Genomic DNA, 24,903 nt, shown 5'->3' on the forward strand with positions numbered 1-24,903 from the left:
ACCTTTTGACATGATCTCGCTTCAATGTTAGATGGGAAACACATTTAAGAACTAAAATGTATAAAAATTTCAGACATGAACAAATTCCAATTTTGCATCAAAGTTCAAGAATTAAAATCATACTCAACAATTTTAATTAGATATGTTAACCAATAATGAGTATTTATATATTTCAGTATCATATTATATGTTAAAATTAAGTGACGTGATAAATTGGTAAATAATTTGAAATTGTCTATGCATGCTATAATTAATTATAATATGAAATTCAATTGTTGGATTAATTAAATTTGCTTTCCATAAAAAGGTTTTTAAAGGTGTAATTTAACTAACTTTTACACATGGTGTAAAGGGATCTTAACCCATATACGTACGCATATATAAAATATAGAGGAGGGATAAAATGAGACCAGTTTAAGTTACACTACTGACCTTTTTAATAACATGTTAGATAATTAATTTCAAAACTTAGTTTTGGGTTGAAAGTTACTTATAGTTAGATCATATCTACAAAAAAAAAATGTATTAGTCTAAATATATTTGATACTTTATTTATATCTGTCAAAATTGGTATAGTTTATAATATATAATTCTTAGCACATATCCAAATATGAACTTATTGATTACCATTTTAGTGTTCTTTTTTTTCTGAAGTATAGCACACACAATCAAGGTAATATGTAATTATGATTCAAGGACAAATTATAAAAGAAAAAAAAATACTTTTTATAGCTGGTATTATTTGATCTGTCATGTATTATTTACATACATACTATTGCGTATCGAAGTGGGAAACGTAACCAAAACGAACCCTCACACACTCTCACAAGCATAGTACAATGAGCAATAGATAATAGATGAACCAATCTCCTTTATTGAAAGAAATAACTAAAAGAAAACAAACAATAACTGGTAGCATAACCTCCTTCAATCACTTGGGAGCATATCCTCCTTTATAAAACTCAATGATCAAAAGCCTACCCTCAACCATAGCGTTAGGGCTTTATTTATAATTATTATTTTCCTAGGATATATTTCTAATTACTGTAATTAACTTATACTGAATATTTTCCTAGGATACTGCTCTAATTACTGTAATTAACAATATTTCCCTGGATACTGCTCTAATTACCGTAATTAACAATATTTCCCTGGGATACTGCTCTAAGTACCGTAATTAACAATATTTCCTTAGGATTACCATAATTAACAATATTTTCCTAGGATATAGCTTTATTTACTATAATTACTATATATTTCCCGCCTATCCTAACTGCTGTCCCAGTTAGGATATTCACTCTTCAACTGATCGGCTCTGGTCTTCCTCCTTCCACCGTTCGGCTTGGTCTTCCTCCTTCCACCATTCGGTCTTCGACGGAGCTTCCTCTCTCTGTTCTGACCCTCCATAGCAGCCATTGCTATCATCTTCGTTGTCTTAACAATATCTCTGTCTTCTCGCCACACGCTTTCGCATCGCCGGTCTCGTTTCTGTGTTCTGGTTTTCTGTCACCACCAATGGGTTTCGTTATCACCAATGGGTTCTCACTTCATTTCTGTTTCTCAAGCAACAATGCTTTGTTCCGCTGCTACCATAGTCAGCGCCGGCGCAGTCAGTTGTTGTAACCTCTGCAATTTGTCACTGCCGCCTCAATAAGCTGCCACATTTTCTTTGGTCAAGATTAAGAGTGCCTCATGAAGTGCATTAGCCGTCGTTTCCTCTGTTTGTCGTGAGGGGAAATATTTTTCAGCCCCTATAGAGAACTTCCTTCTTGGGCTAGAGTTTAGCCCGTAGTTCTTGTAATACAGTGTTAAGTATCACCATTTAAGAGTAGTCCAACAGAGAACTTTGGACCTCCAACCTGTCTTTGGCCTTTTGATGCCATCATAAGTCCCCCAATCTTTGGTGTTTTTGGTTTCTGCCAATGCCTTGTTGTAATAGCTCACTGAGAGTTGTTCTAATGCCTTGTTGTAACAGCTCACTGAAAGTTGTTCTATGAGACCACCCGCTGATTTGGCTCGTTCGATGTTAGGGGTTTTAGATTTGTCCCCAAATACGGATCGGTTCTCACAAGTTCTTCCACCTTCACGTTCTGTCATTGACGTGCATATGCCGTTCAGTTGTGAGGGGAAGAAAAGTTTCAGCTGCTGTAGGGTGGTTAAGTCCCTACAGGTTTGTTGTTATTAGCCACTGCAGGGCAGTTCAGTTCCTGCAGGTTTGTTGCTATTCAAGACAGTAAAGTCCTTGAAGGCTCATTGTTGTTAGGGCAGTTAAGTCCCTAAAGGTTAGGACAGTGAAGTCCTTGATGATTCGTTGTTGTCAGGGCAATTAAGTCCCTAAAGGTTAGGACAGTGAAGTCCTTGCAGGTTCGTTGTTGTTAGGGCAGTTAAGTCTCTAAAGGTTCGTTGTTGTTAGGGCAATTAAGTCCCTAAAGGTTCATTGTTGTTTAGGGTGGTTAAGTCCCTACAAGTTTGTGGCTATTAGCCTTTGAAGGCCTCCCATATGTTACTCATAGAAATCATGTTCTTGAAGTTTTGTTGTTGTTCGCCACTATTGATGGCAATCCAGTCCCAACAATTTGTTGTTGTTCGCCGCTGGAGGCCCTTCATTTGTTCTTGTAGTTCGTTTGTGACTACATGTCATCATCCATTTTTGATGGAAATTTGCCCTCGTCCATTGCTGTCCAAGTTGAAGTTTCATGGTGCTAGTTCACCCTCGTCCATTACTGTCTAAGTTGAAGTATTGTGCTAGTTCGCTTTTGTCCATTGTTGTCCAGTTTGGTTTATTGACGTTCTCTACAATTGAGTTTGACTATTCCAAGCTTGGTTCATACAATCTTGTATGATCCAGCTTGAGAGGGAGTGTTGTAATTTGAGATAATATCTTTAGAATCTTCCTAATTAGAGGAAACAAATATATAACATTTTAATTTATTTTACTTTCCTAGTTTCCCTATTTACCTTTTTAGGAGAATTAGATTATTACAAATAGAGAGTATCAGAATGTACTTTTTATGATTGAGAATAATAAATTAGTCTTATTTTCCACTAGAATCAACACCAATTTTTCTCCTATCTGTCCCTGCAATTTCATCCCTCTGGTTGGGTAAGGCCTCCAACAGAGAAGGCTGACAGCTCCATCTGCATTTCATCAAGTTCGGTCTCCGCTTCTTCTTCGTTTTCTTCGTCATCTTCTGCCAATATAACCATCCGAAGGCTCCTTTCCAGACATTGGTGGCCTGGACCGAAAAGTCCCCCACACCTGTAGCACCTTCCTTCTTCCCTCTGTTTCAGATATTCCGCATAAGGTAGATTCCTCATGTTTCTTTCCCTGTTCGTTGGCGGTCGATCATCCTATCCCACTTCTGTGTGTTCCTTCTCGTCCTCTTGAACTGCTGTTCTTTGTGGATCCCGCTCGGCTTCCTACAGAAAAGCCCGTTCGGTTCTGGTTAGGTTGACTGGGCTCCAGTCGCGTTCTCGAACCTTTCGGTCTCCCCCAAGGTTGATTCCTTCTCATACTTTTGCTCCCGACCTTCGCACCCCCTTGGATCTCCTCCACGTCTTTTGCCATTCTCATTGCTATCATCAACTCCTGCGGATCAAGCAGTCGTACTTGATTCTGAACTCCCTCCTGTAACCTCGCCATGAAGTATCCCATCAGCTGTTCTTTGGCCACTCCCTGTGTCTGGCCCACCAGGATTTCGAACTCTTGGATGTATCCTTCCATTGCACCCGATTGCTTAATAGCCGCTAGTCTTTCGAAGATTGATCCCCGATTTGTACCTCCGAACCGTACCACCATTGCCTCCTTCAGTCCCGTCCACGTTTGGTTCCCCGCCTGCTCCCTCCAAAATCTGAACCAGTACCCGACACTACCCTTCACACTAATGTAGGCTAGGCGCAACTTTTCTTCCACGGACACCCCTTGTAACTCAGAATTTATCCGCTCTAGTGATCTAATTCAACGAATCAATTCCTTTAAAAATGGGTAACTCAATCCTTTTTCTCCAATTCAGCGATTCCTCCTGGTGTCCACCGTTCGGTCCCCCATCTCTCTCACCCTCCTCTTCATTCATCTTTCTGTCAACAGACCCCTGGCTTCCTTCCGAATTCCCATCTAGATGACGGGGGCTCGTCCTCCCATCATCCTCATTAGCTCTTGCAAATCCTTGCGGATTGCCGCTACCTCCATCTCCACCCCTGCTATGGACAGTTGCATGCTCTCCTGTCTCAGCCCCACGTGCTCCAGTTTCACTTCCACCGTATTCAATCTTCCCTCCATGATGTCTTTCACTTCTATCTGTCAAACCGACTAGCCTCTCACTCCTCTCTATCGATCTTGCAGGTCGGACCAATTGTTACGTATCGAAGTGGGAAACGTAACCAAAACGAACCCTCACACACTCTCACAAGCATAGAACAATGAGCAATAAAACGAATCTCCTTTACTGAAAGAAAACAAACAATAACTAGGAGCATAACCTCCTTCAGTCACTTGGGAGCATAACTTCTTTTGCAAAACTCAATGATCAAAAGCTTGCCCTCAACCATAGCGTTACGACTTTATTTATAATTATTATTTTCCTAGGATATATTTCTAATTGCTATAATTAACTTATACTGAATATTTCCCTAGGATACTGCTTTAAATTTTGTAATTAACAATATTTCTCAAGTATAATGCTCTAATTATCGTAATTAACAATATTTCCCTGAGATACTGCTCTAATTACTGTAATTAACAATATTTCGTTAGGATTACCGTAATTAACAATATTTTCCTAGTATATAGCTTTATTTACTATAATTACTATATATTTCCCGCCTATCCTAACTGCTGTCCCAGTTAGGATAGTCACTCGTCAACCGATCGACTTTGGTCTTCCTCCTTCCATCGTTCGGCTTGGTCTTCCTCCTTCCACTGTTCGGTCTTCTCCTTCTTTCCTATACATTTTTCTCTCATATACCTTCCAACCCCTAACACATACACATACATCTCTCTCTCCATATATATATATATGTATGTATGTATGTATATATATATATATATATATATATATATATGTATATGTATTAGTATATGTATACACACACACACACACTCATATATATATATATATATATATATATATATATATATATATATATAATGTAACATCACAATTTAGTACTATAAAACTACTAAAATGATCATTACATGGATAATGATATAACAAAAACTACAGATTTACTATGAACAAAAATTCTTCACCTGAAGAATAAAAGTTCAACCTAAATTGTAAGCTTCACTTCCAAACTCCCGCTACGACAATTTAAAGATTGCATCGATAAGCTCACACCATTTAAGTGATCATTGCAAAAGAGAAAGCAACATACAAAGACATACCACAGAAAAACAAGGGTAAGCTAGTATAATTTAATATTCATGTGGAAATACAATTCAAACAAGCAACTAGGATACTCATACAACATGTGTAAAACATATAAACATATATTGACCGACCATTTTAACTTGACTATCCAGACTATTATGAATATGTAGCTTGAGGCCGTTCGTGCACCCGTGGGTGTAGTAACTGGAAACCCATGAGCTGTCACACGAGGTTAGCCCGTTATCACTCACCGTAGGACCCCCGTTAGGCTAGGGCCTCCTACTATGCTCCCGATGTTAATCATTAGAATGTTAGGATGAACGCCGTGGATTTCGCTGTCCATATTTATACTTTACCACCACCTTGATAACCAATCACTGACACATTCCTCCTTCGAATTCTCTTTCATACCAGTTGGAACATCATACCTTATTTGAATATTAATACAATTTCTCATACATAGTAGATCAAGGCAACTATAATAAGCAATGAAAGCCAAAAATTGAAATCAACATTTAAAGACCGAATAACATTTCGTAGTAGAAGACCGAACGAGCAACAACACAACCCCTGAGTACGACCTAAATCTTCCTAACATCATTCCAAAGAGTCTCATACCAAATTTCACTCCAAATTCTGCATAATCAACAACTCAATGACCCAAAATCCATTTTCCTACTTTTTACACATTTTATAGAGACTTAAGGGTTCTAATAGGTTGAGTTATACTTGCTCAGACTCTTCCAATTGACCAAATTCACTCTTAACCCCAAACTCTCATTTTCACTTACTCACTTCCTCAAAACCAGAACAAACCGAACACTATGCAGAGAACTCCAAACCGTTCACAGGTTCCCGCATTCACAATTTCAATCAAACATTCAAATTACACACATGCAACCATCCAAACAGTAAATTTCATATATAGAAAATCTTAATTAAATTAACTAGCTTCCCTTACCTCTTAGCTGAACCGAACAACTTCTATCCTTCTAGAAAATTTGCTCACAACACCAGAAAATCATAAGAACACCTATAGCTCACAGATTTTTGAGAAGAGACCAACCAAAGGACTAAGAACGTAGTCAGAATTGAGGAGAGAAAGCTGATGAACACATGCAAACCGAAATGTTGCTTGCATGTGCTAAAAGTTTCAGAATTTCACAAGACTCAAGGGAAACGAAACTTACCAACTCTAAGCACGAAATTGATCGGTGGGATAGGAAGCTCTTGACGTCTGGATCGTCTAGGAAGCTTCTGATGGTTGATCAGATGAATCTCCAGTGAGAAAATCTAGAGAGAAGGGAGAGGAAGAGTAGAGAATAGTGTTTTTAGAGAGATAGAAAGTATTTAGATAATGAATCGAGTGTTTTAAATTTCTATTTATACGGTTGGCTTATTTTAACACAAATGCTTGGTCTTATTACTTTAATACATCTATCTACTCTTAACCGACTATTTGTTAGGTTCTTACATATATATATATATATATATATATATATATATATATATATATATATATATATATATATATATATATAGTAGAAATTAAATTACCTTACCCAAATTGAAAATTTGAATTATTGATCGGTGAAGAGTTGGAGCCGAACGGTAGGATACAGGGGGAAGCAAGCCGAACGAAAGGCGGTGAAGAGTGACTGTCCTAACTCGGTAAACAGTTAGGATGGACGGGAAATAATTATAGTAAATAGGGCCATATCCTAGGGAAATATTCAGTATAAGTTAATTATAGTAAATAGAGCTATATCCTAGGAACTTATTCAGTATAAGTTAATTATAGTGAATAGAATTATATCCTAGGGAAATATTCAGTATAAGTTAATTATAGTAAATAGAATTATATTCTAGGAAAATATTTAATATAAATAAAGCTAGATGCTATTGTTTAGGGCATACTTTTGATTACTGTGACAGGCGACTATGCTCCTGTGAGGGAGGTTATGCTCCCAATTACCATTGTTTACTTTTGTTTATTCAGATATTACCATTAATAAAAGAAATTCATTCGTTCATTATCATTTGTTCATTGTTCTTTTTATCTATTGTGATCGTGGATAGTTACTTGTTCATTGTTCTTTTTATCTATTGTGATCGTGGATAGTTACGTCTCCTACTCGGATATGTAACACGAATGGTGTTGAGAAATTGCATATTAAAATGTCGAATTATGTGTTCTATTTGTTAACTTAGTCAAATTACATTTTCTGACTGTTTTTGAACTTGGGCAAAAGCAAAGAGCGCATCAACCCATTCTGTAATTTCCTGCAGTTTGCGTACATACACATGTGCGTACATATTTGAGGCCTTGTGATTGATTAGTCTGTAAGTAAAGATACCATGTTTTACCATTTAATGGAACAGGTTCAAAATGCTATTGACTTTCTGAAGATGATTGGAGCACTGGATGAAAAAGAAAATCTTACAAATCTCGGTGAGTCTATTTTTTCTATCCTATTTTCTTGGTTTCTCATGTGCCTATGAATATGTTTGATTGTTATAAGTAATTCTTTTGTTTCCATTTTCTTTCAATCAGGGAGTTTTCTCTCTATACTTCCTGTAGATCCCAAGCTGGGCAAAATGTTAATAATGGGAGCTATATTTCGATGCTTTGATCCTGTTCTTACAATTGTAGCTGGCCTTAGTGTCAGGGATCCTTTCCTTTTGCCCCAAGACAAGAGGGATGTAAGTCAGCTGATTACCTTTTGTGCAGAATTGATTCTAATAACCTTTTCATTTATATGACTTTGGCTATGTAGCTAAACGATGAATACAAACTTTTGCTTCAATATTTCGTGAACCAAAATACCAAAAGCTTAAGCTGTTAGGTCTACACATGATGTTTATGCTATATCCCTGAATGTGATTAAGCAAACATTTAATGGAAACGGATAATCTCATATTTAGGCATTTAATTTGACAGCAATAGTGTTAGATTTGTGAACAGTGCGAATATGATGGTGAAGACATTGAGATTTGTAAATGAATATGTTGAAAATCTGCAAATACAATATATTATTGTAATAAATATAGTTTATAGGCATATTATCTGTAATTTAGAGGAAATCGTCTACCCTCCCTTCATGTGTATTTATTCGACAGATCTACATAAACCTTTACCCGTGCTGTATTCAGACATAGTGTCAAAGTATCTGTCTCTTTTGTTTGTTCTAACAACATAGATTACTAAAATGTCTTCTCATCCTACTTTTAACCGAGTCTAATGGTGCATGCACTTCATGTAGCTGACTTCACCAAGTGGGAAAAGACCTTTTTATTAATCTTGTCCTTCTGAATAAAATTTTTCCTTTCATAGTGATCAGAAACTGGTACAAGAATGCTGTTTAATTGGAAACCAATACTGCGAATCATTACTGTAAATCGTATTCTCATCCTGCACTGGTTTCCTATTGCTGAATTGATATTCATATAATATCTTTATAAATAATGATTTGTGCAAAATAAATACTACAAAAAAATTCACTGAGGTAAAGATAAATGTCGGAGACAGAGACGTAACAGGCTCTTTGAATACTCAGTTACCTCCCTTCCAATTTGTACTCAAACCTTCTTCCATGCTCTCTTGCAATCTACTTCCTTCCGCCCACCTGCTTCTTGTGCAGGTCGTTACAATGCCATTTCCTGGGTTGATTACCAATCACATTCCCTTCATTCTTCACAGGAACCTTCAGTTCCTTCTACTCTTTCCCTTCTTTTTTCTCCACACCATAGTGAGCGTTGTCTGCTTCACATAGTGACAATTAACTATGGGATGCATTAGAAGGTGCTCACTACTGTTGTTGGACTAAATTTGGACTTTCAGCTTAGAACTTGCACATTTCTTTCTTTGGTTGGTTGTGCATAATCTAATTTGCATTAGTTATCACCTCACCCTACATTTAATATCCCCTTCATCTTGGTATCTAATGTTGTGATTCCCATGTTCTACAATAGTAATAATTTGATATAAGGTGGGCCATATTAGCTAGTCTTTGAACCATTTCATTTTTTTCTGTAATATGGCAATTGCTTTTCTTATTGTCACACATTATTATTTTGACCAGAAAGGTTGCGTTTACACTTAAAATAACTAAGTATAGCTTTTGCCTTTGTTTTCAGTTAGCAGGGACAGCAAAGTCTAGGTTTTCTGCCAAAGATTACAGTGATCATATGGCTCTTGTTCGAGCATATGAAGGATGGAAAGATGCAGAAAGAGAAGGATCGTCTTATGAATACTGCTGGAGAAATTTTCTCTCTGCCCAAACTCTTCAGGCTATTCATTCACTTCGGAAGCAGTTTAGCTTCATCTTGAAAGATGCTGGCTTGGTAGATGCTGATGCAAGCATGATTAACAAATTGAGTCACAATCAGTCTCTTGTCCGTGCTGTCATTTGTTCTGGACTCTTTCCTGGCATAGCATCAGTGGTGGTGAGTTATTTGTTTCTTATAATTTCTTTTTTTTTTCTCCACAGTAAATTCCTCACCTGGCTTACTAGTTGAGCTTTTATTGGTTTATTTACTTAGTTAATTCTTCCTCGGTGCAGCACAGGGAGACATCCATGTCATTTAAAACAATGGATGATGGCCAGGTTTTATTATATGCTGTAAGTGACAGACCAATTTAAATTTTTCCTTTCATCTTAAATGACTAAATTCATGTTGTGTATAATGGTTGATATTCAATTGAATATCCTTTTAGCAATTGACGAAACTTAGATATATTATGTTACGAGTACTATATTGGACTCCAATTAAAATTAAAGTTTCATCTTGGTAACTGAGGCCTTCATCTCAGATATTTAAATCGGCAGTAATAATTACTGAGATGAAAAGGAGATTTAATTGGAAAATAATACGAATATTACCTATGGTGTTATATCTAAGTTTTGCCCATTCTCGATCTAAATTGTTGTTGAGTGTTGCTTTTAAGAAAACATTGTCTTGTTTTCAGTTTTTACATACAATAACAAGTACGTCTCCTTCTTGAATGTGGTTTGAGATAAACCCTTCCCTGCCCCTATAGTATTCTTTTTCTCCTGATGGTTAGTTTTATCATTTTGACCAGAATTCTGTGAATGCACGTTACCAGACCATCCCATACCCATGGCTGGTTTTTGGTGAGAAAGTTAAGGTCAATGCTGTTTTCATCCGTGATTCCACTGCTGTATCTGATTCAATACTTATCCTTTTTGGTGGTGCTCTAAGTAATGGGATACAGGTGATTAGTTATTTGATTCACATGCTTCTTCCAGTTGACCATCTCTATGGATTTCAATACAGTAATATCATCCTTTCTTTCTTCTCCCCTCTCATGGGTTTAGGCTGGGCATCTAAAAATGTTAGATGGATATGTTGACTTCTTCATGGATCCTAATTTAGCTGATTGCTATTTGAAGCTTAAGGAAGAGCTCAATAAGCTTATCCAGAAGAAGGTTAGTAGATATCGTTTCCCTGCAATAACATTCTTTGTTTACTCACCAAATGAAAGGTTGGTGCATGACGTGAGCTTTAACTTTTAATAATAATGTTACTTTTAGTTGAATTAATATAATGTTAATCTGTTATGATAGTTGAAGATAAATAAATTGATGATGGGTTTGTACTAATGCAGCTTGAAGATCCTAGCATTGACATTCACAAGGAAGGGAAGTACTTGATGCTTGCTGTTCAGGAGCTAGTTTCAGGGGATCAATGTGAAGGAAGATTTGTGTTTGGCCGTGAAAGCCGGAAGTCAAGGGCCTCTAATGATGAAAATAAATTCACAAAAGATGGGACAAATCCCAAGAGCTTGCTGCAAACACTGTTGATGCGAGCAGGACACTCCCCACCAAAATACAAAACCAAACATCTCAAGACGAATGAGTTTAGGGCACTGGTGGAGTTCAAGGGAATGCAATTTGTTGGCAAACCGAAGAGAAACAAGCAGCTTGCAGAAAGGGATGCTGCTATAGAGGCATTGGCTTGGTTGACTCATACTTCTGACAATAATCAGCCCGAAGATGATAACTCTCCTCCGGACGTCACTGACAACATGCTAAAACTCCTAGGGAAGCGTAGAAAATCAAAGCGACGCCATGATTGACAAGTCATCCATAGATGGTTTTGGGTTAGTTGATCCTATCCTTTTCAACTTTGATCAGTAGCCTAGCACCATGCAACTTGTTGCATGATTGTGAATGGAAGGGATTTAGGAGAGAGACCTAGTATGAGGTCCTGCCAAGCATTTTCTTTTTTAGTGGAATATAATTTGTGATATTAGGCTCTTTGCTTTCTCATTTCTCCCCCTTTTGGAGGGCTTGATATTGATTTAGGATAAAATAGTTAATATAAGATGGTCGGTCATGGCCGTCTTCTGGCGCTTAGAGGTTCATTGTATATTTAGCCCACCAAATTTTGGTATCATTCTGTACACCAATATTTAAATATATCTTGTGTCCAAGACCGAGATATATAAAGTTGTAGTTAGGAATGACATGCCCTGCAATTTCTTATAGCAACATTCAATAGAATCAAATATATTTTGGTGCTTGGTCTTCCCGGTAAAAGCTGTGATGTACTAGTACACATTTAAAAATACTAATGGTTTTACTCTTTTTGACTTTGAGGGTGTGTCTGGTATCAGACAGCTTCTTCTGGCACCTTCATACATTTTAACCTTTATTCCTATTAAGTTATGAAATGACTCATTAGTCCTTATTTTTTTCCTCTACACCTTCCTTTCCTTTCTTCTACCTGCGCGCGCCCCTTCTTCCTCAACCGCACCGCACCTCTCTTCGCCCACTGTTTAACTTCTTTCTAAAAATATATCTAAGATGGTACAATTTAAAATGATTTCTTTTTTTTGTATTTAAGAATGTTTAATTTGGAATACAAAATTTGTATTTTGGACCAGAATGCAAAATATATCATTTGAAGTATAAATTTTATATTTTAAATTATATAATTTGAAATAGTTTTTTTATTAGAGAATGTATAAAAATCTGAAATATAAAATTTATACTTTAGATTATATATTTCAAAATACTTTTGGATTGTGTGATTTAAAATTTAAAAAAGAAAATTAAAATAGAAGGTAAAGTTTTTCAAGTATATGAAAATGCAGGATTAAATTATTGGGATGCAGGAAGAATCAGTCCTGGTATCAGCATTTATTGCGTACACGTTGGTACTTGTCTAAAACGTATTTTTGTCGTCATGTACTTTGCTCAAAAAGTTATCAATTTTAATCATCTCAATCAAAACATAAAAATTGAGTTATTGAAAAAATACAAAACGATAAAATATAAGTTTGAGAACATAAAAAAAATTAGATTCATACTTAAATGGAATTTAAGTTTTCCAAAATAATTCAGATATTTCATAAAATTATAAAATTTTGATTGTTTTAGATTAGACATTATCATAAAATATTTTAAATTCTTTATAAAATTAAATTTCTAACTCAATAATTTAATTCAATTTAGTATTAAATTAAATTTAACTCTTTAATTTGTAATTAGACTGAAATTGATTTAAATTGCCACGAAGTGATCAAATGAAAATGGCACAAGAAGACGCGTGGTGGTGTGCCACGTGAACTATCTATCTATTGCGCTTAAGATCTCTTTTCCCTTTCTTTCTCATTCCCATCTCGCATCAAATCAATGGCTGCAACCACCACTCTCTCCTTCCACTTTCCATATCGAAAGCTCTCTTCGCGCTCTCAATTTTCCCTCTCTTCACCTTCTTCCCGCTTGAAATCCTACACTGTTGCTTCCAGCTACAATCTCTGCATCTCCACCACCGCCACCCTCTCTCTGTTGGCTTTCCGAAGCCCAAACTCTCCGACGTTTCTCGCAAAGGCTTCTCGGAACACTCAGCCCATGCTCCCTCCTTTCAACGTTTTGATTACTGGCTCAACCAAAGGTTAACACAATATACACTCTTTCACTCTGAATTACAATAAAAAAAAAAAACATAGCTACTGTTTGAAAAATGACTCTTAAATTTCGGGAATTTTAAACTATTTCATTTCGTTTCCTACGTCTTAAAATATTTTTTTTTATAAATAAATTTGAAGTCTGAATGACTTAATTTAAGTTTTACTGAAAAAAAAGGAAAGAAGAGAAAGAAACGAATATCAAACTTCGTAGATTCTCATTTTATTTTAGAAACTTGAAATTTTATATTTTCGTATAATAAAAAACATCTTTGTCAATTTTTGGGATATTTAATTTTGCTTTCTTATTTTACCATAAAATGTTTTAAATTTTAAAAATAAATTATCTCTAAATATTCTGAATTCTTTCTTGTTTTTTTTAAGATGTATTTCAGGCACTATATGTAATATTAGCCAAAATATCTTACTTGTGTATAATAAATTTTTTTAATTGAACACTTTTTTTCAGTTTAAAATAATCTGATCTCATATTAAATAAAGCATACATTATAAATTTTAAGTATAATTTATGTATTTTAAGTATTTATTTATTATGAATTTGAAAGTATTTATCCGATGACGAAATACTAATTAATTTTTTGTTTCTACTTGGAGCATACTTTCTTCCATTTTAGAATTTAGCTGAAAATATAATTTTCTTGGACTTTAATTGTGAGTATCGAATGAATTCAAGAGATTCAAATGCATTGGAATTTGTAAATGCATCCACAAGGGCACCACCACATCACAATTTTTGTTTTTTTATATATTCTAATTTATTTTCCATTTATACTTTTTATATGATATGATATGATTCAGGAATAGGGTATGCATTGGCGAAAGAGTTTTTAAAAGCTGGTGACAACGTCCTGATTTGCTCAAGATCAGGTGCGCAAAAATGATTGGTGTTTCATACATGTACTCTGTTTACTTTTGTCATATTATATACTTATTCGATGTCTTTCTAAGTTTTTTCAGTTTTATTTTCGAAGAAATTTTATAAAATGTTGATTCAATGGTGATCACGCTTTTTTTTTTCCCACTTAGCTCCCTTTAATTATGTTAGTAGAGGTTGAAAAAAAAGCGTTTGAAGTCTCTGCAAAACTTAATCTACTTTTGCTACAAAAAACTTATTTACATGCTATTTTTTTTTGTTTTTCTATGTCTTGATTTTGTTGTCGAAAAGTTTCTTCAATCACAAAATTATAACTGTTATAAATGTTTGCCTTCAGTACCTGGAAACTTGTGTTTTGTTATTGCTCTTGGAAAGTAAACTTGTGAACCCATGACACAGTAAGGTCTTAGGTTAAAGTTCCACTATATGCAAGTAATACTTTTTTCACCTCCAATCATAATTTTACATTTTTTTAGCTCTTGGAGATTGAACATTACAGTAAATCAGTTATTCTATTACATTGCTTTTAAGATATTTGTTGTATCAGATAATCATTTATGGACATCTGTTTCCTTTCTATCAGTCCCAGTCCTTGTTATCTGTGCTTCTCTTGAAATTTTAATTCATGTTACGAATTATTTCTGAATGCCTGGGATTTTACAGTCTTACTTATCTGAATTTTTTTGTCTTTCTGTATATTTTATTTTCATTTAATAGATGAAAGGGTAGAGGCTGCTGTCCAGAGCCTGAGAGTAGAATTTGGGGAGCAGTATGTGTGGGTACCTCCTCTTAAACTTCTTTGTTAATAGTAATCCGATTATGATAAATAGTTGGTTTGCGTGTGTTCTTACATATATGCTTTTCTTTCATGCAGGGAACTAAATGTGATGTGAGAAATGCAGAGGATGTGAAGAATTTAGTTTCATTTGCTCAAGAAAAACTGAAATATATTGATATATGGGTATTAGTGTCTGATTTCTTTTCCTGTTGTGATTTATTTTGCATATATTGGTGGGAAAATATTGCTAAGATTTTATTTTAATCAGTTCTTATTGTTGAAGTCATGGTCTGAACAACAATATAAGCTGCTGTTCTTAGCCTAATTATAAATGTGACTTAAGAAATGATTTTTTAAACTGTTTTTTATAGTACCAGATTTCATATGATGAGTTCAATCGCATAATAGCATGTTCTACTCGGATCCTTTTTTATTGTGAAGTGGCATGTGTTTTCTTTTCTTGCAAATAAACAATTCTAAGTGCAGTTATATCTACAAGTTAAAGAATTAGCAGTGGCGTGCCTATTATCTACTACTGTATATACGCTGGATTTTTGCAAATGACCTATTTGGAAGTTGGATAGTTTATATTACTAGCCACATCGTTATTTACTTGGTACTTCCTTGTTGTGGAACTTGAACCAGAGACCTGACTCTAGGAAATGTTTGCCATTAGTACCTGGAAACTTGTGTTTTCTTAATTACTTCTTGTGTCAGTTTGCTCTTGTTAGACTCTTTGGAGTCAACACTTTATATAGCACTTAAATAACCTATGTATAATTCACTGTCAGCTGTCTTTTACAGCTAGCAACAAGCATTTCCCTACCACTCTCCTCCTTAGAGTAATACTGACTATTTTTTTACCAATTTTATTATTAGTTCCATCCCTTCATTCAATATGTTTCTAAGTACAGTAATTCTAATTTTATCCCTTTATTTTGAGAATTATGCAGATCAACAATGCTGGATCAAATGCATATAGCTATAAGCCACTTGTTGAGGCTTCAGATGAAGATCTTATGTGAGCTTCGATCCACCTTCTACCCTAAATGTCAAATTTTTAAATTATAGCATTTTTTATTCTTTGCTTGCAGTGAGGTGGTGACAACAAATACACTTGGCTTGATGATATGTTGTCGAGAGGTAAAATATATTCGTATCTAAGAGGCACTATGAAATATGAACAAAGTAGGCGCACAATTATGCATAGATATTTAGTTTCCATTTAGGCAATCAAGATGATGGTGGACCAACCTCGAGGAGGTCATATTTTCAATATTGATGGAGCAGGTTCGGATGGGAGGCCAACTCCTAGGTACCTTTTTGGATTTACCGGAGTATTTCATTCATGGTTTTGGTGCAGAACTGCTTATTAGGCACGGTTGCTTATTGATGCATACTGCTTCCTGTGTTTTATAAATCTAGAGAGCTTGTCTTCTATAGCGATCCCCTGGGCAAAAGTCTTGTATGATTTGGTTTGCAACACAACAAAAGTAATTTATGATGGTCAATAATCATTAATCAGTTGCTATTTAACATACCAAATCAGTTATTGTTAACAATTTGGTAATCATACAGCAGTCTCACTTGATCACATTTTGATGAAAGTGATGGATTATGAGTACTTTTTAAGTTTATTATAGTTTCTTCACTTTAGTAAGTCTTATAATCTGCAATACTTGCATAGGCAGCAAAGCCTAGGGTTTGCGTGGTGTCTGTTGAATTTAGTTTTTGAATGAAATCCAAGAAAGAACTGTAGATTCCACTAGAAATCATAATCCTAGTCAACTTACAAAATTATCACCAGTCCTATATGTTCTGGTGAAAATTCACTAATTCTTCCGCTATTTCTTAGGTTTGCTGCATATGGAGCAACAAAGAGAAGTGTGGTGCACTTAACGAAGTCATTACAGGTTAATGTTTTGCATTTTAAAAATGTTATTTCTCTTCATATACCTTGATTATCTTTGATTCTATATATTTCCAGTCCATTTGTGTTTGTTAGTTAAAAGTTTTTATAGAGTATTCCAGTCTTAATGGTATCAAGTCAGGTTACTAATTTGTGGTTTTTATTGATTCGTCCTTTCTTTGACTCCTAGCTCTTCTTCTAACAAATAAGAGACGTGTATTACAAAATTACTAGCTTTATTTTGTTTTTAAAAAACTATGGTTGTTATTTACTATCTTCAAAAGAAAAGATGAACCAGACCCATAAAAAGCATACTAAAACATATTTTGTATTGTCATTCTCTAAATATTTTGACAAGATAGGATTGCTAGAAAGGGTAAGAATGTTGCGGGAATGAATAGACATGCTGGGCAAGATGGAATTAGAAATGCATTGCAGAGAAAGTTTGGAGCAGTTTTTGTAGAAATCTTGGCTTAGGTGGTTTGAGCTTGTGGAGGCCCTAGTCAAGATTGCAACTAAAAAACTATAGATGAAACCATCAAGAAGGATTTGTCTATATACTTGATTTTAGAATATAATGTTATGATACAAGTTAGTTCATCTATATGAAACGCACTTCCTTGATAAGTGGTAGATTTTATTGTCATTCTCTTAATGTAATTATTGGTGTTAAAAACTAAATGAGATATCACATACAGCCAAAATGCTTTAGCTGCTTACAACATGGTGTTTTGACATTTGTAGCTATTTTTTTTTTTTCACGTTTTAAGCTGGTAAAGTTTTTCCCTATTCTTCCATGAGACATATTGGATACAAATTTTCTCCTTGGTCTTCTTCCTTCATTGTTCTAATAGATTTCTTTGAATAAGAATTATAAGTATGACTACGGATATACATGTCTACGTATATAATACGTATTCTTGACATTTCACAGGCAGAATTGAAGATGCAAGATGTTAAAAATGTCCTGGTGCATAATCTTTCGGTAGGTTTTTTCGTTTTTACATCCTATGATAATATATCATGGCCATGGATACAAAAGCTTGCATGTTTCTCCAATTTAAGTGTTGCCATTGTTGTTAATTTATAATAAAGGAAAAACTTTGTTTTTTTTTTGTATACTTTTGATCAAAGGTTGTGAAAGCTTACAGTATTTTCATATTCATTAATTTGATCTCCAAACCCTAAAAACATATGGATTTAGTTTTTTCTCCTGAGAATTCATCATGTTTTAAGATATTAGGAAGGAACCAAGTCACATGTTTTTTATATTTTAAGGACTAAAAATTTAATAATATATGCAAGGACCTTGGCCACATTTAATAGAGTATAGAGATTAAAAACACATTTTTTTTTTCATATAAGAAATTTAGCAACTCTTCCAGAAAAAAATATTAATAATTTGACATGTCTTTTCACTTGCAAAGTCATTTTAGTTCCCTTTGTGTTACTAGAGAAGGCTTGAATGTGCTCAAGAGCATACAAATATTTATTACCTTGTACACTGTGATGGAACTTGGTGGTCAAGGAACTTGTAGCAAAGTTGTGTTAGTCTTACAAAACAGAACAATAACTCCCTTGCTTATCCACTAGGTTAAATAATGATGTTAGCCTTAGTCACAAAAAAATTAATTTACCTATTCTATTACCTATCAGACAAAATTATGGTATTGTTAGGGGTTGGAAAGTTTACGAGAGAAGGAAGAAAAGAGAGTAGAAGAATTAAAAGGCGGGAAGTATCAGTATAAAAGGAATAACGCATTATATTGTGTTTAGTTAGAGAATTATATACTTTGTATAGACTGGTTTTCGAACCCGGTGAGGGGGGTTAGGCCCTCGACTTACACGTTATTTTCATTGTTCGTTACTATGAATAATATACCCATTGTTTGATTCTTTTGGTTTGGGGTGACTGTGTATTAGTAAGTGAGGGAGACGGTTAGGATTTTATTCTCAGATTCCTAACAGAGTGGTCCGACCTGCCGGATCCTTGTGGAGAGAGATCGGAGAAATGGAGGGAAGAAATGAAGGACGCCTAAACGTGGTGGAGAACCAGCTCGAAGCGATAGAGATTGCAGTAGATGGATTGAAGGCTGAAAACGTGGTGATAAGACAAGATTCAGCAACCATTTGCCAAGATCTTCAGGAAATCATGCGGATGTTGGGGAATCGCAATCGTGACCACGAAGGTGGATCGGATGGGAGTCAAGCATCCGTGAACGAAAACTAGAGGACGAGGCAAGAGGGTGAGAATGGAGGACGCGAGACGGATCGAACGGAGGGACAATTCAATTGAAGAAAGAAGGTGGAACTTCCCGTATTTGAAGGAGTGGATCCTCTGAACTGGATCAACCGGGCGGAGCGTTTCTTCGAATTACAGGGAGGACGGAGGAAGAGAAGGTCAGAATCGCATATGTCAGCATGGAAGGGAGCACTGGCTATTGGTATCGGTTCTGGCGGGAAAAGGCGACAAACCGCACTTGGGAAGGGATGAAATGTGTGATGATCGGAAGATTTGGGGAAAGGATTTGGGGCTCAGTCTTTGAAAGGCTAGTGACGAACCGTCAGACTGGAACGGTTGAGGAGTACATCTGAGACTTTGAAATTTTGGTAGGGCAAACGAGCGGGGTGACGGACGAACAACTTATAGGCTATTTCCTCGGGGGTTTACAGGATGACGTGAGGAGTTGAGTGCAACCGCATGATCCGCAAGGATTATTGACGGCGATGCAAATCGCGAGAGATGTGGAGGTCCTACCGGGAGGGACGAAGACCTGGGGTGGAGGCGCGAATCGACCACAGGTATCAAGGGGACGAACGTCGGGGACGATAACCCGAGTGGAACCGATGTGCAATCAGGAGGGGCGGACAGCTAGCACGAAGAGCGTAGGTTTTGGGGGAAGAGAAGGCAACTCAGGGAATGTTGCGAGGACGGGTGCAAGTGCTACGAGGAACAACACCATGGGAAGAGGGGTGCGAACCTTACCTATCACGAGGTAGAGGTGGAGCATGAGTGGCTAGAGTTATCTTTCTTTTTTGCAGGAGGCTTGACCCAACCGAGAACCATGAAACTTCAAGGGAGTGTGGGAGACAGGGTGGTGTTGATCATGGTTGACAGTGGTGCTAGCCACAACTTTATATCCAAAGTGTTGGTTGAAGAGCTTCAACTGGAGGTGGATAAAGGCTAGACTCATCTGGTCTGTTTGGGGGATGGACAGAGGAAACAGACCCAAGGCTGTTGTAGAAGGGTAGTATTACTGATGGGAGCAATCGAAGTTACAGAGGAATATTATGTCTTCGATTTAGGAGGTGTAGACTTGATCTTGGGGGTGGAATGGTTGGCTAAGTTGGGGGAAGTAGTGACTAACTGGGGCAACTTAACCTTGACAAGGATGGGAAAGGAGGATGTCCACAAAACCGCCTTTAGGACACACCAAGGGCATTACGAATTCTTGGTGATGCCCTTCGGGCTTACCAATGCCCCCACCACATTTCAGAGTGCCATGAATGCCTTGTTGAAACAACATTTGAGGCAATTTGTTTTGATATTCTTTGATGACATTTTGGTCTATAGTAGGACTTGGAGAGAACATCTGGAGCATGTGGGATGTGTGTTGAACATATTGATGCAGCATCAATGGGTGGCAAATCGCAAGAAGTGTGAGTTTGGAAGAATGCATATCAGATATTTGGGTCACTTGATATCTAAAAGAGAGGTGGAAATGGATAGGAAAAAAGTGGAAGCTATTCTGGGGTGGGAGGAGCCCAAAACCATCACAACTCTGAGAGGATTCTTGGGCTTGACTGGATATTATAGGAGATTAGTTCGAGACTATGGAAAGATTGCCTGCCCCCTAACTGATATGCTGAAGAAGGGCAGTTTTATTTGGACAAACGTGGCCAGGGAAGCAATGGGGAAACTGAAAACAACTATGACCACTGTACCTGTTTTGGCGTTGCCTGATTTCACTCAGGCCTTCCATGTGGAGTGTGACGCGTCTGGGGTGGGAGTTGGAGCAATTTTAACATAGAACAGGCCGCCAATTGCTTTCTTCAATAAAGCTTTGTCTGAAGGGTCTTTGAGCAAATTAGTTTATGAGAAGGAGCTCATGGCCCTCGTGATCGCATTACAGCACTAGCGACCTTACCTTTTAGGCTAGAAATTCGTGGTCCATACTGACCAAAGAAGCTTGGGATACTTGTTAGAACAGAGAATAACCAGAATCAACAAAACTAGATTGCTAAACTCTTGGGCTATGATTTTGATATAATATACAAGTCGGGAGCTATGAATAAGGTAGCGGACGCATTATCCAGGAAGGGAATGGAGGCAATGGAGGAGAAAGATGGGGGGTCCAGGAGTTTAGAGGAGGGGGAGAAAGAGCTGAGCATAATAGTTAGACCCTATTGGAGAGACTTCTAGGAGGTGCTGGAGGAAGTGGAGGAAGACGGAGAGCTCCAGAAAATTGTGGCAAACATTACCAAGAATCCTGATATGCATTCAATGTTTACTTTGGAAAATGGGAGGTTACACTACAAGGGCAGGCTAATATTGTCTGCTAAGTCGAAATGGATCTTGCGGGTTTTAGATGAGCTGCATGCATCAACTACGGGGGGCATTCAAGGGTATACCGCACATACAGGAGGGTAGCCCAATCCTTGTATTGGATAGGGATGAAGAAAGATGTGACAGAGTATGTGGCTCATTGTGTGGTGTGTCAACAGCACAAGTATCTGGCTGCTTCACCACAAGGGCTGCTACAACCCTTACCCATTCGCCAAGCAATATGGGAAGAAATCAGTATGGATTTCATTGTTAGACTCCCAAAATCCAAGGGATATGATGCTGTTTTGGTAATGGTAGACTGTCTCAGTAAGTATGGCCATTTCATTCCTTTGAAGCACCCTTATATGGCTTGCGCGGTGACAGAGGCATTTGTGAGAGAAGTGGTGAAGTTGCACGGGGTGCCCAGGTCGATAGTAAGTGATAGGGACCCCTTATTTTTGAGCTTGTTCTGGAAATAGTTGTTTAAGCTGTAGGGGAAAAACCTCCAAATAAGCACTGCTTACCACCCGGAGTCGGATGGACAAATGAAGGTATTAAATCGGGTTCTAGAAGGTTACTTAAGATGTTTTTGTTCGGAGCAGCCCAAGGGCTAGAGCGCTATACTGCCTTGGGCCGAAGACTGGTACAACATCAGCTATCAAGGAGCAGCAAAATACACGCCGTTTGAAATAGTTTATGGGCGAGCACCTCCAGCTTTGACCAAATTTGTTTCGGGGGAGATTTTGGTGGAGGCGGTGGCACAGGATTTGTAGACTAGGGATGAGGAACTCCAGCAGCTGAAGTTCCATCTTACCAGAGCCTAAGAGGTAATGGTAAAGAAGGCGAATCGTAGCAGGAAACTAGTGACGATCAAGGTGGACGAAGACTGGGTCTATCTGAAGATTAGGCCTCACAAACAGTCTTCCATGCCAACCAGGATACACCCAAAACTGGCGGCTAGATATTATGGACCTTTTAGAGTGGTGCAACAGGTGGGGAAGGTGGCCTTCAGATTACTGCTTTCGGATACCGCTATAATTCATCCTGTATTCCACGTGTCATAGCTGAAGCTGGTAATTGGAGCGAAGAGTGTTGAGAGGGAGCTACCAGCTGAGCTGCATATGGAGGGACCGACTTGATGGCCAATACGTATTTTGAATAGAAGACAACAACAACTAGAAGAGGAGATAAGAGAGCAAGTGCTGATAGAATGGAATGAAGGAGGGGTGGATGGAGCGACATGGGAAGACAAAATTACTATCCAAGAGCAGTTTCCGAAATTCAACCTTGGGTACAAGATTGATCTTCAGGATGGGGTAATGTTAGGGGTTGGAAAGTTTATGAGAGAAGGAAGAAAAGAGAGTAGAGGAATTCCTAACTGCTAAGGCAGTTAGGAAAAGGCGGGAAGTATGGGTATAAAAGGAATAACGCATTATACTGTGATAAGTCAGAGAATTATATACTTTGTATAGACCGGTTTTCGAACTCGGTGAGGGGGGTTAGGCCCTCGACTTACACGTTATTTTTATTGTTCGTTACTGTGAATGATATACCCATTGTTTGATTCTTTTGGTCTGAGGTGAGTGTGTATTAGTGAGTGAGGGAGACAGTTAGGATTTTATTCTCAGATTCCTAACAGGTACTAATGAACTTTTTTATAGTTTCAATATGGACTGTCTAGTTTGGACCATGTGCAATTTTTTCTCCCAAGATTTTTGTATGCCAATTAAGTCCTCTAAAAACTAAGCAAAATTGGTGTTAATTTCTCTTTCTTTCACCATAAAGACATGAAACATATTATGCTGGGCTACCTGTAAAGTTTTAATGTTTGGTTTTCACATCAATGTTTATAGCAGTTGTTGGTTTTCCTTCCTTTTTCAATGTTGCAGCCAGGAATGGTTACAACGGATCTTCTCATGTCCGGTGTTAATACAAAGCAGGTAGATTTGCAACCAAGTTATATTATTATATTTTTCATTGTGTTTTGTACTGACTTCTTTGTTATGTGCAGGCAAAGTTTTTCATTAATGTCTTGGCAGAACCGGCTGAAGTGGTAAGATTTTCACAGCAGGGAATGGTGATACATAAGCACCAAACACTTGGAAAACCTACTCTTATAAGCTAGCCGTTAATATAAGAGAACTAAACTCTCGAATACTTTATCCAACATTTTATTCTACTTGATTTGAGATTTAAACATCTCGTACTAGCCAAGTCTATCTGACGAACTTTGTGCAAACAAACTCAAGTAAGAGTGATAAGAATCTATTAAATATTGCAAGTGAAAAATCCTTCATGATTACTTTCATAAACCCAAAAGATTAACCAATTAGATTAAGGACTGTCAACGTTCTTACATTAAATTTCTAACATGTACCTCACAATTCCTGAGGACTTTGGGTTTGAAGCCTGGACAAAGCCCAAACCCCATCTAAAATTCTATCTTATTTGAATTAATGGGTCGGTAAGGACAAACTCTAGACAGCCTGAAATATAGACTCCGTTATGGTTTGAGGAAAATGCTTTATGATTGTATTCAGAATCCAGATTGGCAGATAAATAATAAGCTATGTGCAGGGAATTAGGTGCAAAAATAGAAGAAATATTCTCCCCATGACAGTGCTAGTCACTCTAGACTGTAAAATTGCCTAAACTTGGTAATTTCTGATGGAATCATTTAATAACCCTAGTTTACAGCTGTTGGTCACTGGATTACTGGAACCGTACGGTATATGATGTGATTTCTATTTTATGTGTTGGATGATTTGTGAAATAATGTGGCGTTGACAGGTTGCAGAATACTTAGTTCCAAACATTAGATCCATCCCTGCAAACGGATCAAAGAAACCAACATACATTCGATTCCTCACCGGTTTGAAAGCCTATTCCCAGATATTTTCAGTTAAGATAAAGCCTAATCTATAGTAGTAAACTTTCATTGCATGCATTATCGTTAGTTTCACCTATGCACATTTCCATTCCGAGCAAAATCTAGCATTTCAAACTTGTTTATAACTTCGTGCATCCTTTTCTGTAACTTTACAGAGATTGGCATTCGGAGCAAGAAGGAACCGATACATTCTTGAAGATTGAACTTCATGAAAGTTTGTGCAATTTGCTACTTTCATTTCTATTTTAGATGTCAATTCATCCCCACCTCCATTTTTTTTTTAAAATTTTAAGCCATTCTTTTCTATTATTATTCTTACTAACTAAAATTTACATGTTTTAAGGGTACATATAGGTGATAAACTACCTTTTGGCAATGAGAAAGAAGTATTAAATGAATCGTCAAAGCATATATTATTTTAACACGGAAATAATTTAATGTAATGATTTTCATTAAGAACTTTTTATTTATTTTTTTCTTAATGTGAAACTCAATAATGATATTGTTATTACCATATAGAATTATTATGGGAATTACTATTTGCCGAGACAAAAGAGTGTTGATTTGAAAAACTTATGCA

The 24,903-nt window shown here is 36.7% G+C and overlaps 2 protein-coding genes and 1 pseudogene across 2 annotated transcripts in view; all 3 read left to right on the plus strand.

Moving 5' to 3' along the window:
• The window catches only part of ABO6 (DEA(D/H)-box RNA helicase family protein), a 30,235-nt gene extending 18,249 nt beyond the window's left edge, over nt 1–11,986 (plus strand). Inside the window, exons 13-19 of the mRNA XM_088098458.1 lie at nt 7,752–7,821; nt 7,924–8,072; nt 9,507–9,815; nt 9,932–9,991; nt 10,453–10,605; nt 10,709–10,819; nt 10,999–11,986. Coding sequence (XP_087954584.1) covers nt 7,752–7,821; nt 7,924–8,072; nt 9,507–9,815; nt 9,932–9,991; nt 10,453–10,605; nt 10,709–10,819; nt 10,999–11,469 — 1,323 coding nt within the window. The 3' untranslated portion in view covers nt 11,470–11,986. The remainder of the gene's footprint in view (nt 1–7,751; nt 7,822–7,923; nt 8,073–9,506; nt 9,816–9,931; nt 9,992–10,452; nt 10,606–10,708; nt 10,820–10,998) is intronic.
• A 956-nt stretch (nt 11,987–12,942) lies between these two features.
• On the plus strand, nt 12,943–24,721 carry NOL (NYC1-like protein). The gene is made up of 13 exons (XM_047322208.2): nt 12,943–13,292; nt 14,125–14,193; nt 14,918–14,979; nt 15,075–15,161; nt 15,932–15,999; nt 16,073–16,121; nt 16,208–16,293; nt 16,834–16,891; nt 17,822–17,872; nt 23,323–23,373; nt 23,445–23,486; nt 24,224–24,334; nt 24,479–24,721. Exons 1-13 carry the CDS (start codon nt 13,031–13,033, stop codon nt 24,524–24,526), a joined length of 1,044 nt encoding a protein of 347 aa, XP_047178164.1. The 5' UTR covers nt 12,943–13,030; the 3' UTR covers nt 24,527–24,721.
• On the plus strand, nt 18,899–19,578 carry LOC148192396 (uncharacterized; annotated as a pseudogene).
• Nucleotides 24,722–24,903: the final 182 nt, after the last annotated feature.

Source organism: Vigna umbellata, chromosome 9 (assembly GCF_029865625.1).
Source record: "Vigna umbellata cultivar VRB3 chromosome 9, Vumbellata_1.0, whole genome shotgun sequence".
NCBI classification, from domain to species: Eukaryota; Viridiplantae; Streptophyta; class Magnoliopsida; order Fabales; family Fabaceae; genus Vigna; species Vigna umbellata.

Bases quoted from the DNA above. Each gene is read 5' to 3' on its own strand.
- NOL (XM_047322208.2), top strand. From the start codon at position 13,031: ATGGCTGCAACCACCACTCTCTCCTTCCACTTTCCATATCGAAAGCTC. The intron at 14,980-15,074 runs GTACCTCCTCTT...TCTTTCATGCAG, and splicing joins TTGGGGAGCAGTATGTGTGG to GGAACTAAATGTGATGTGAG. The intron at 16,892-17,821 runs GTTAATGTTTTG...GACATTTCACAG, and splicing joins ACTTAACGAAGTCATTACAG to GCAGAATTGAAGATGCAAGA.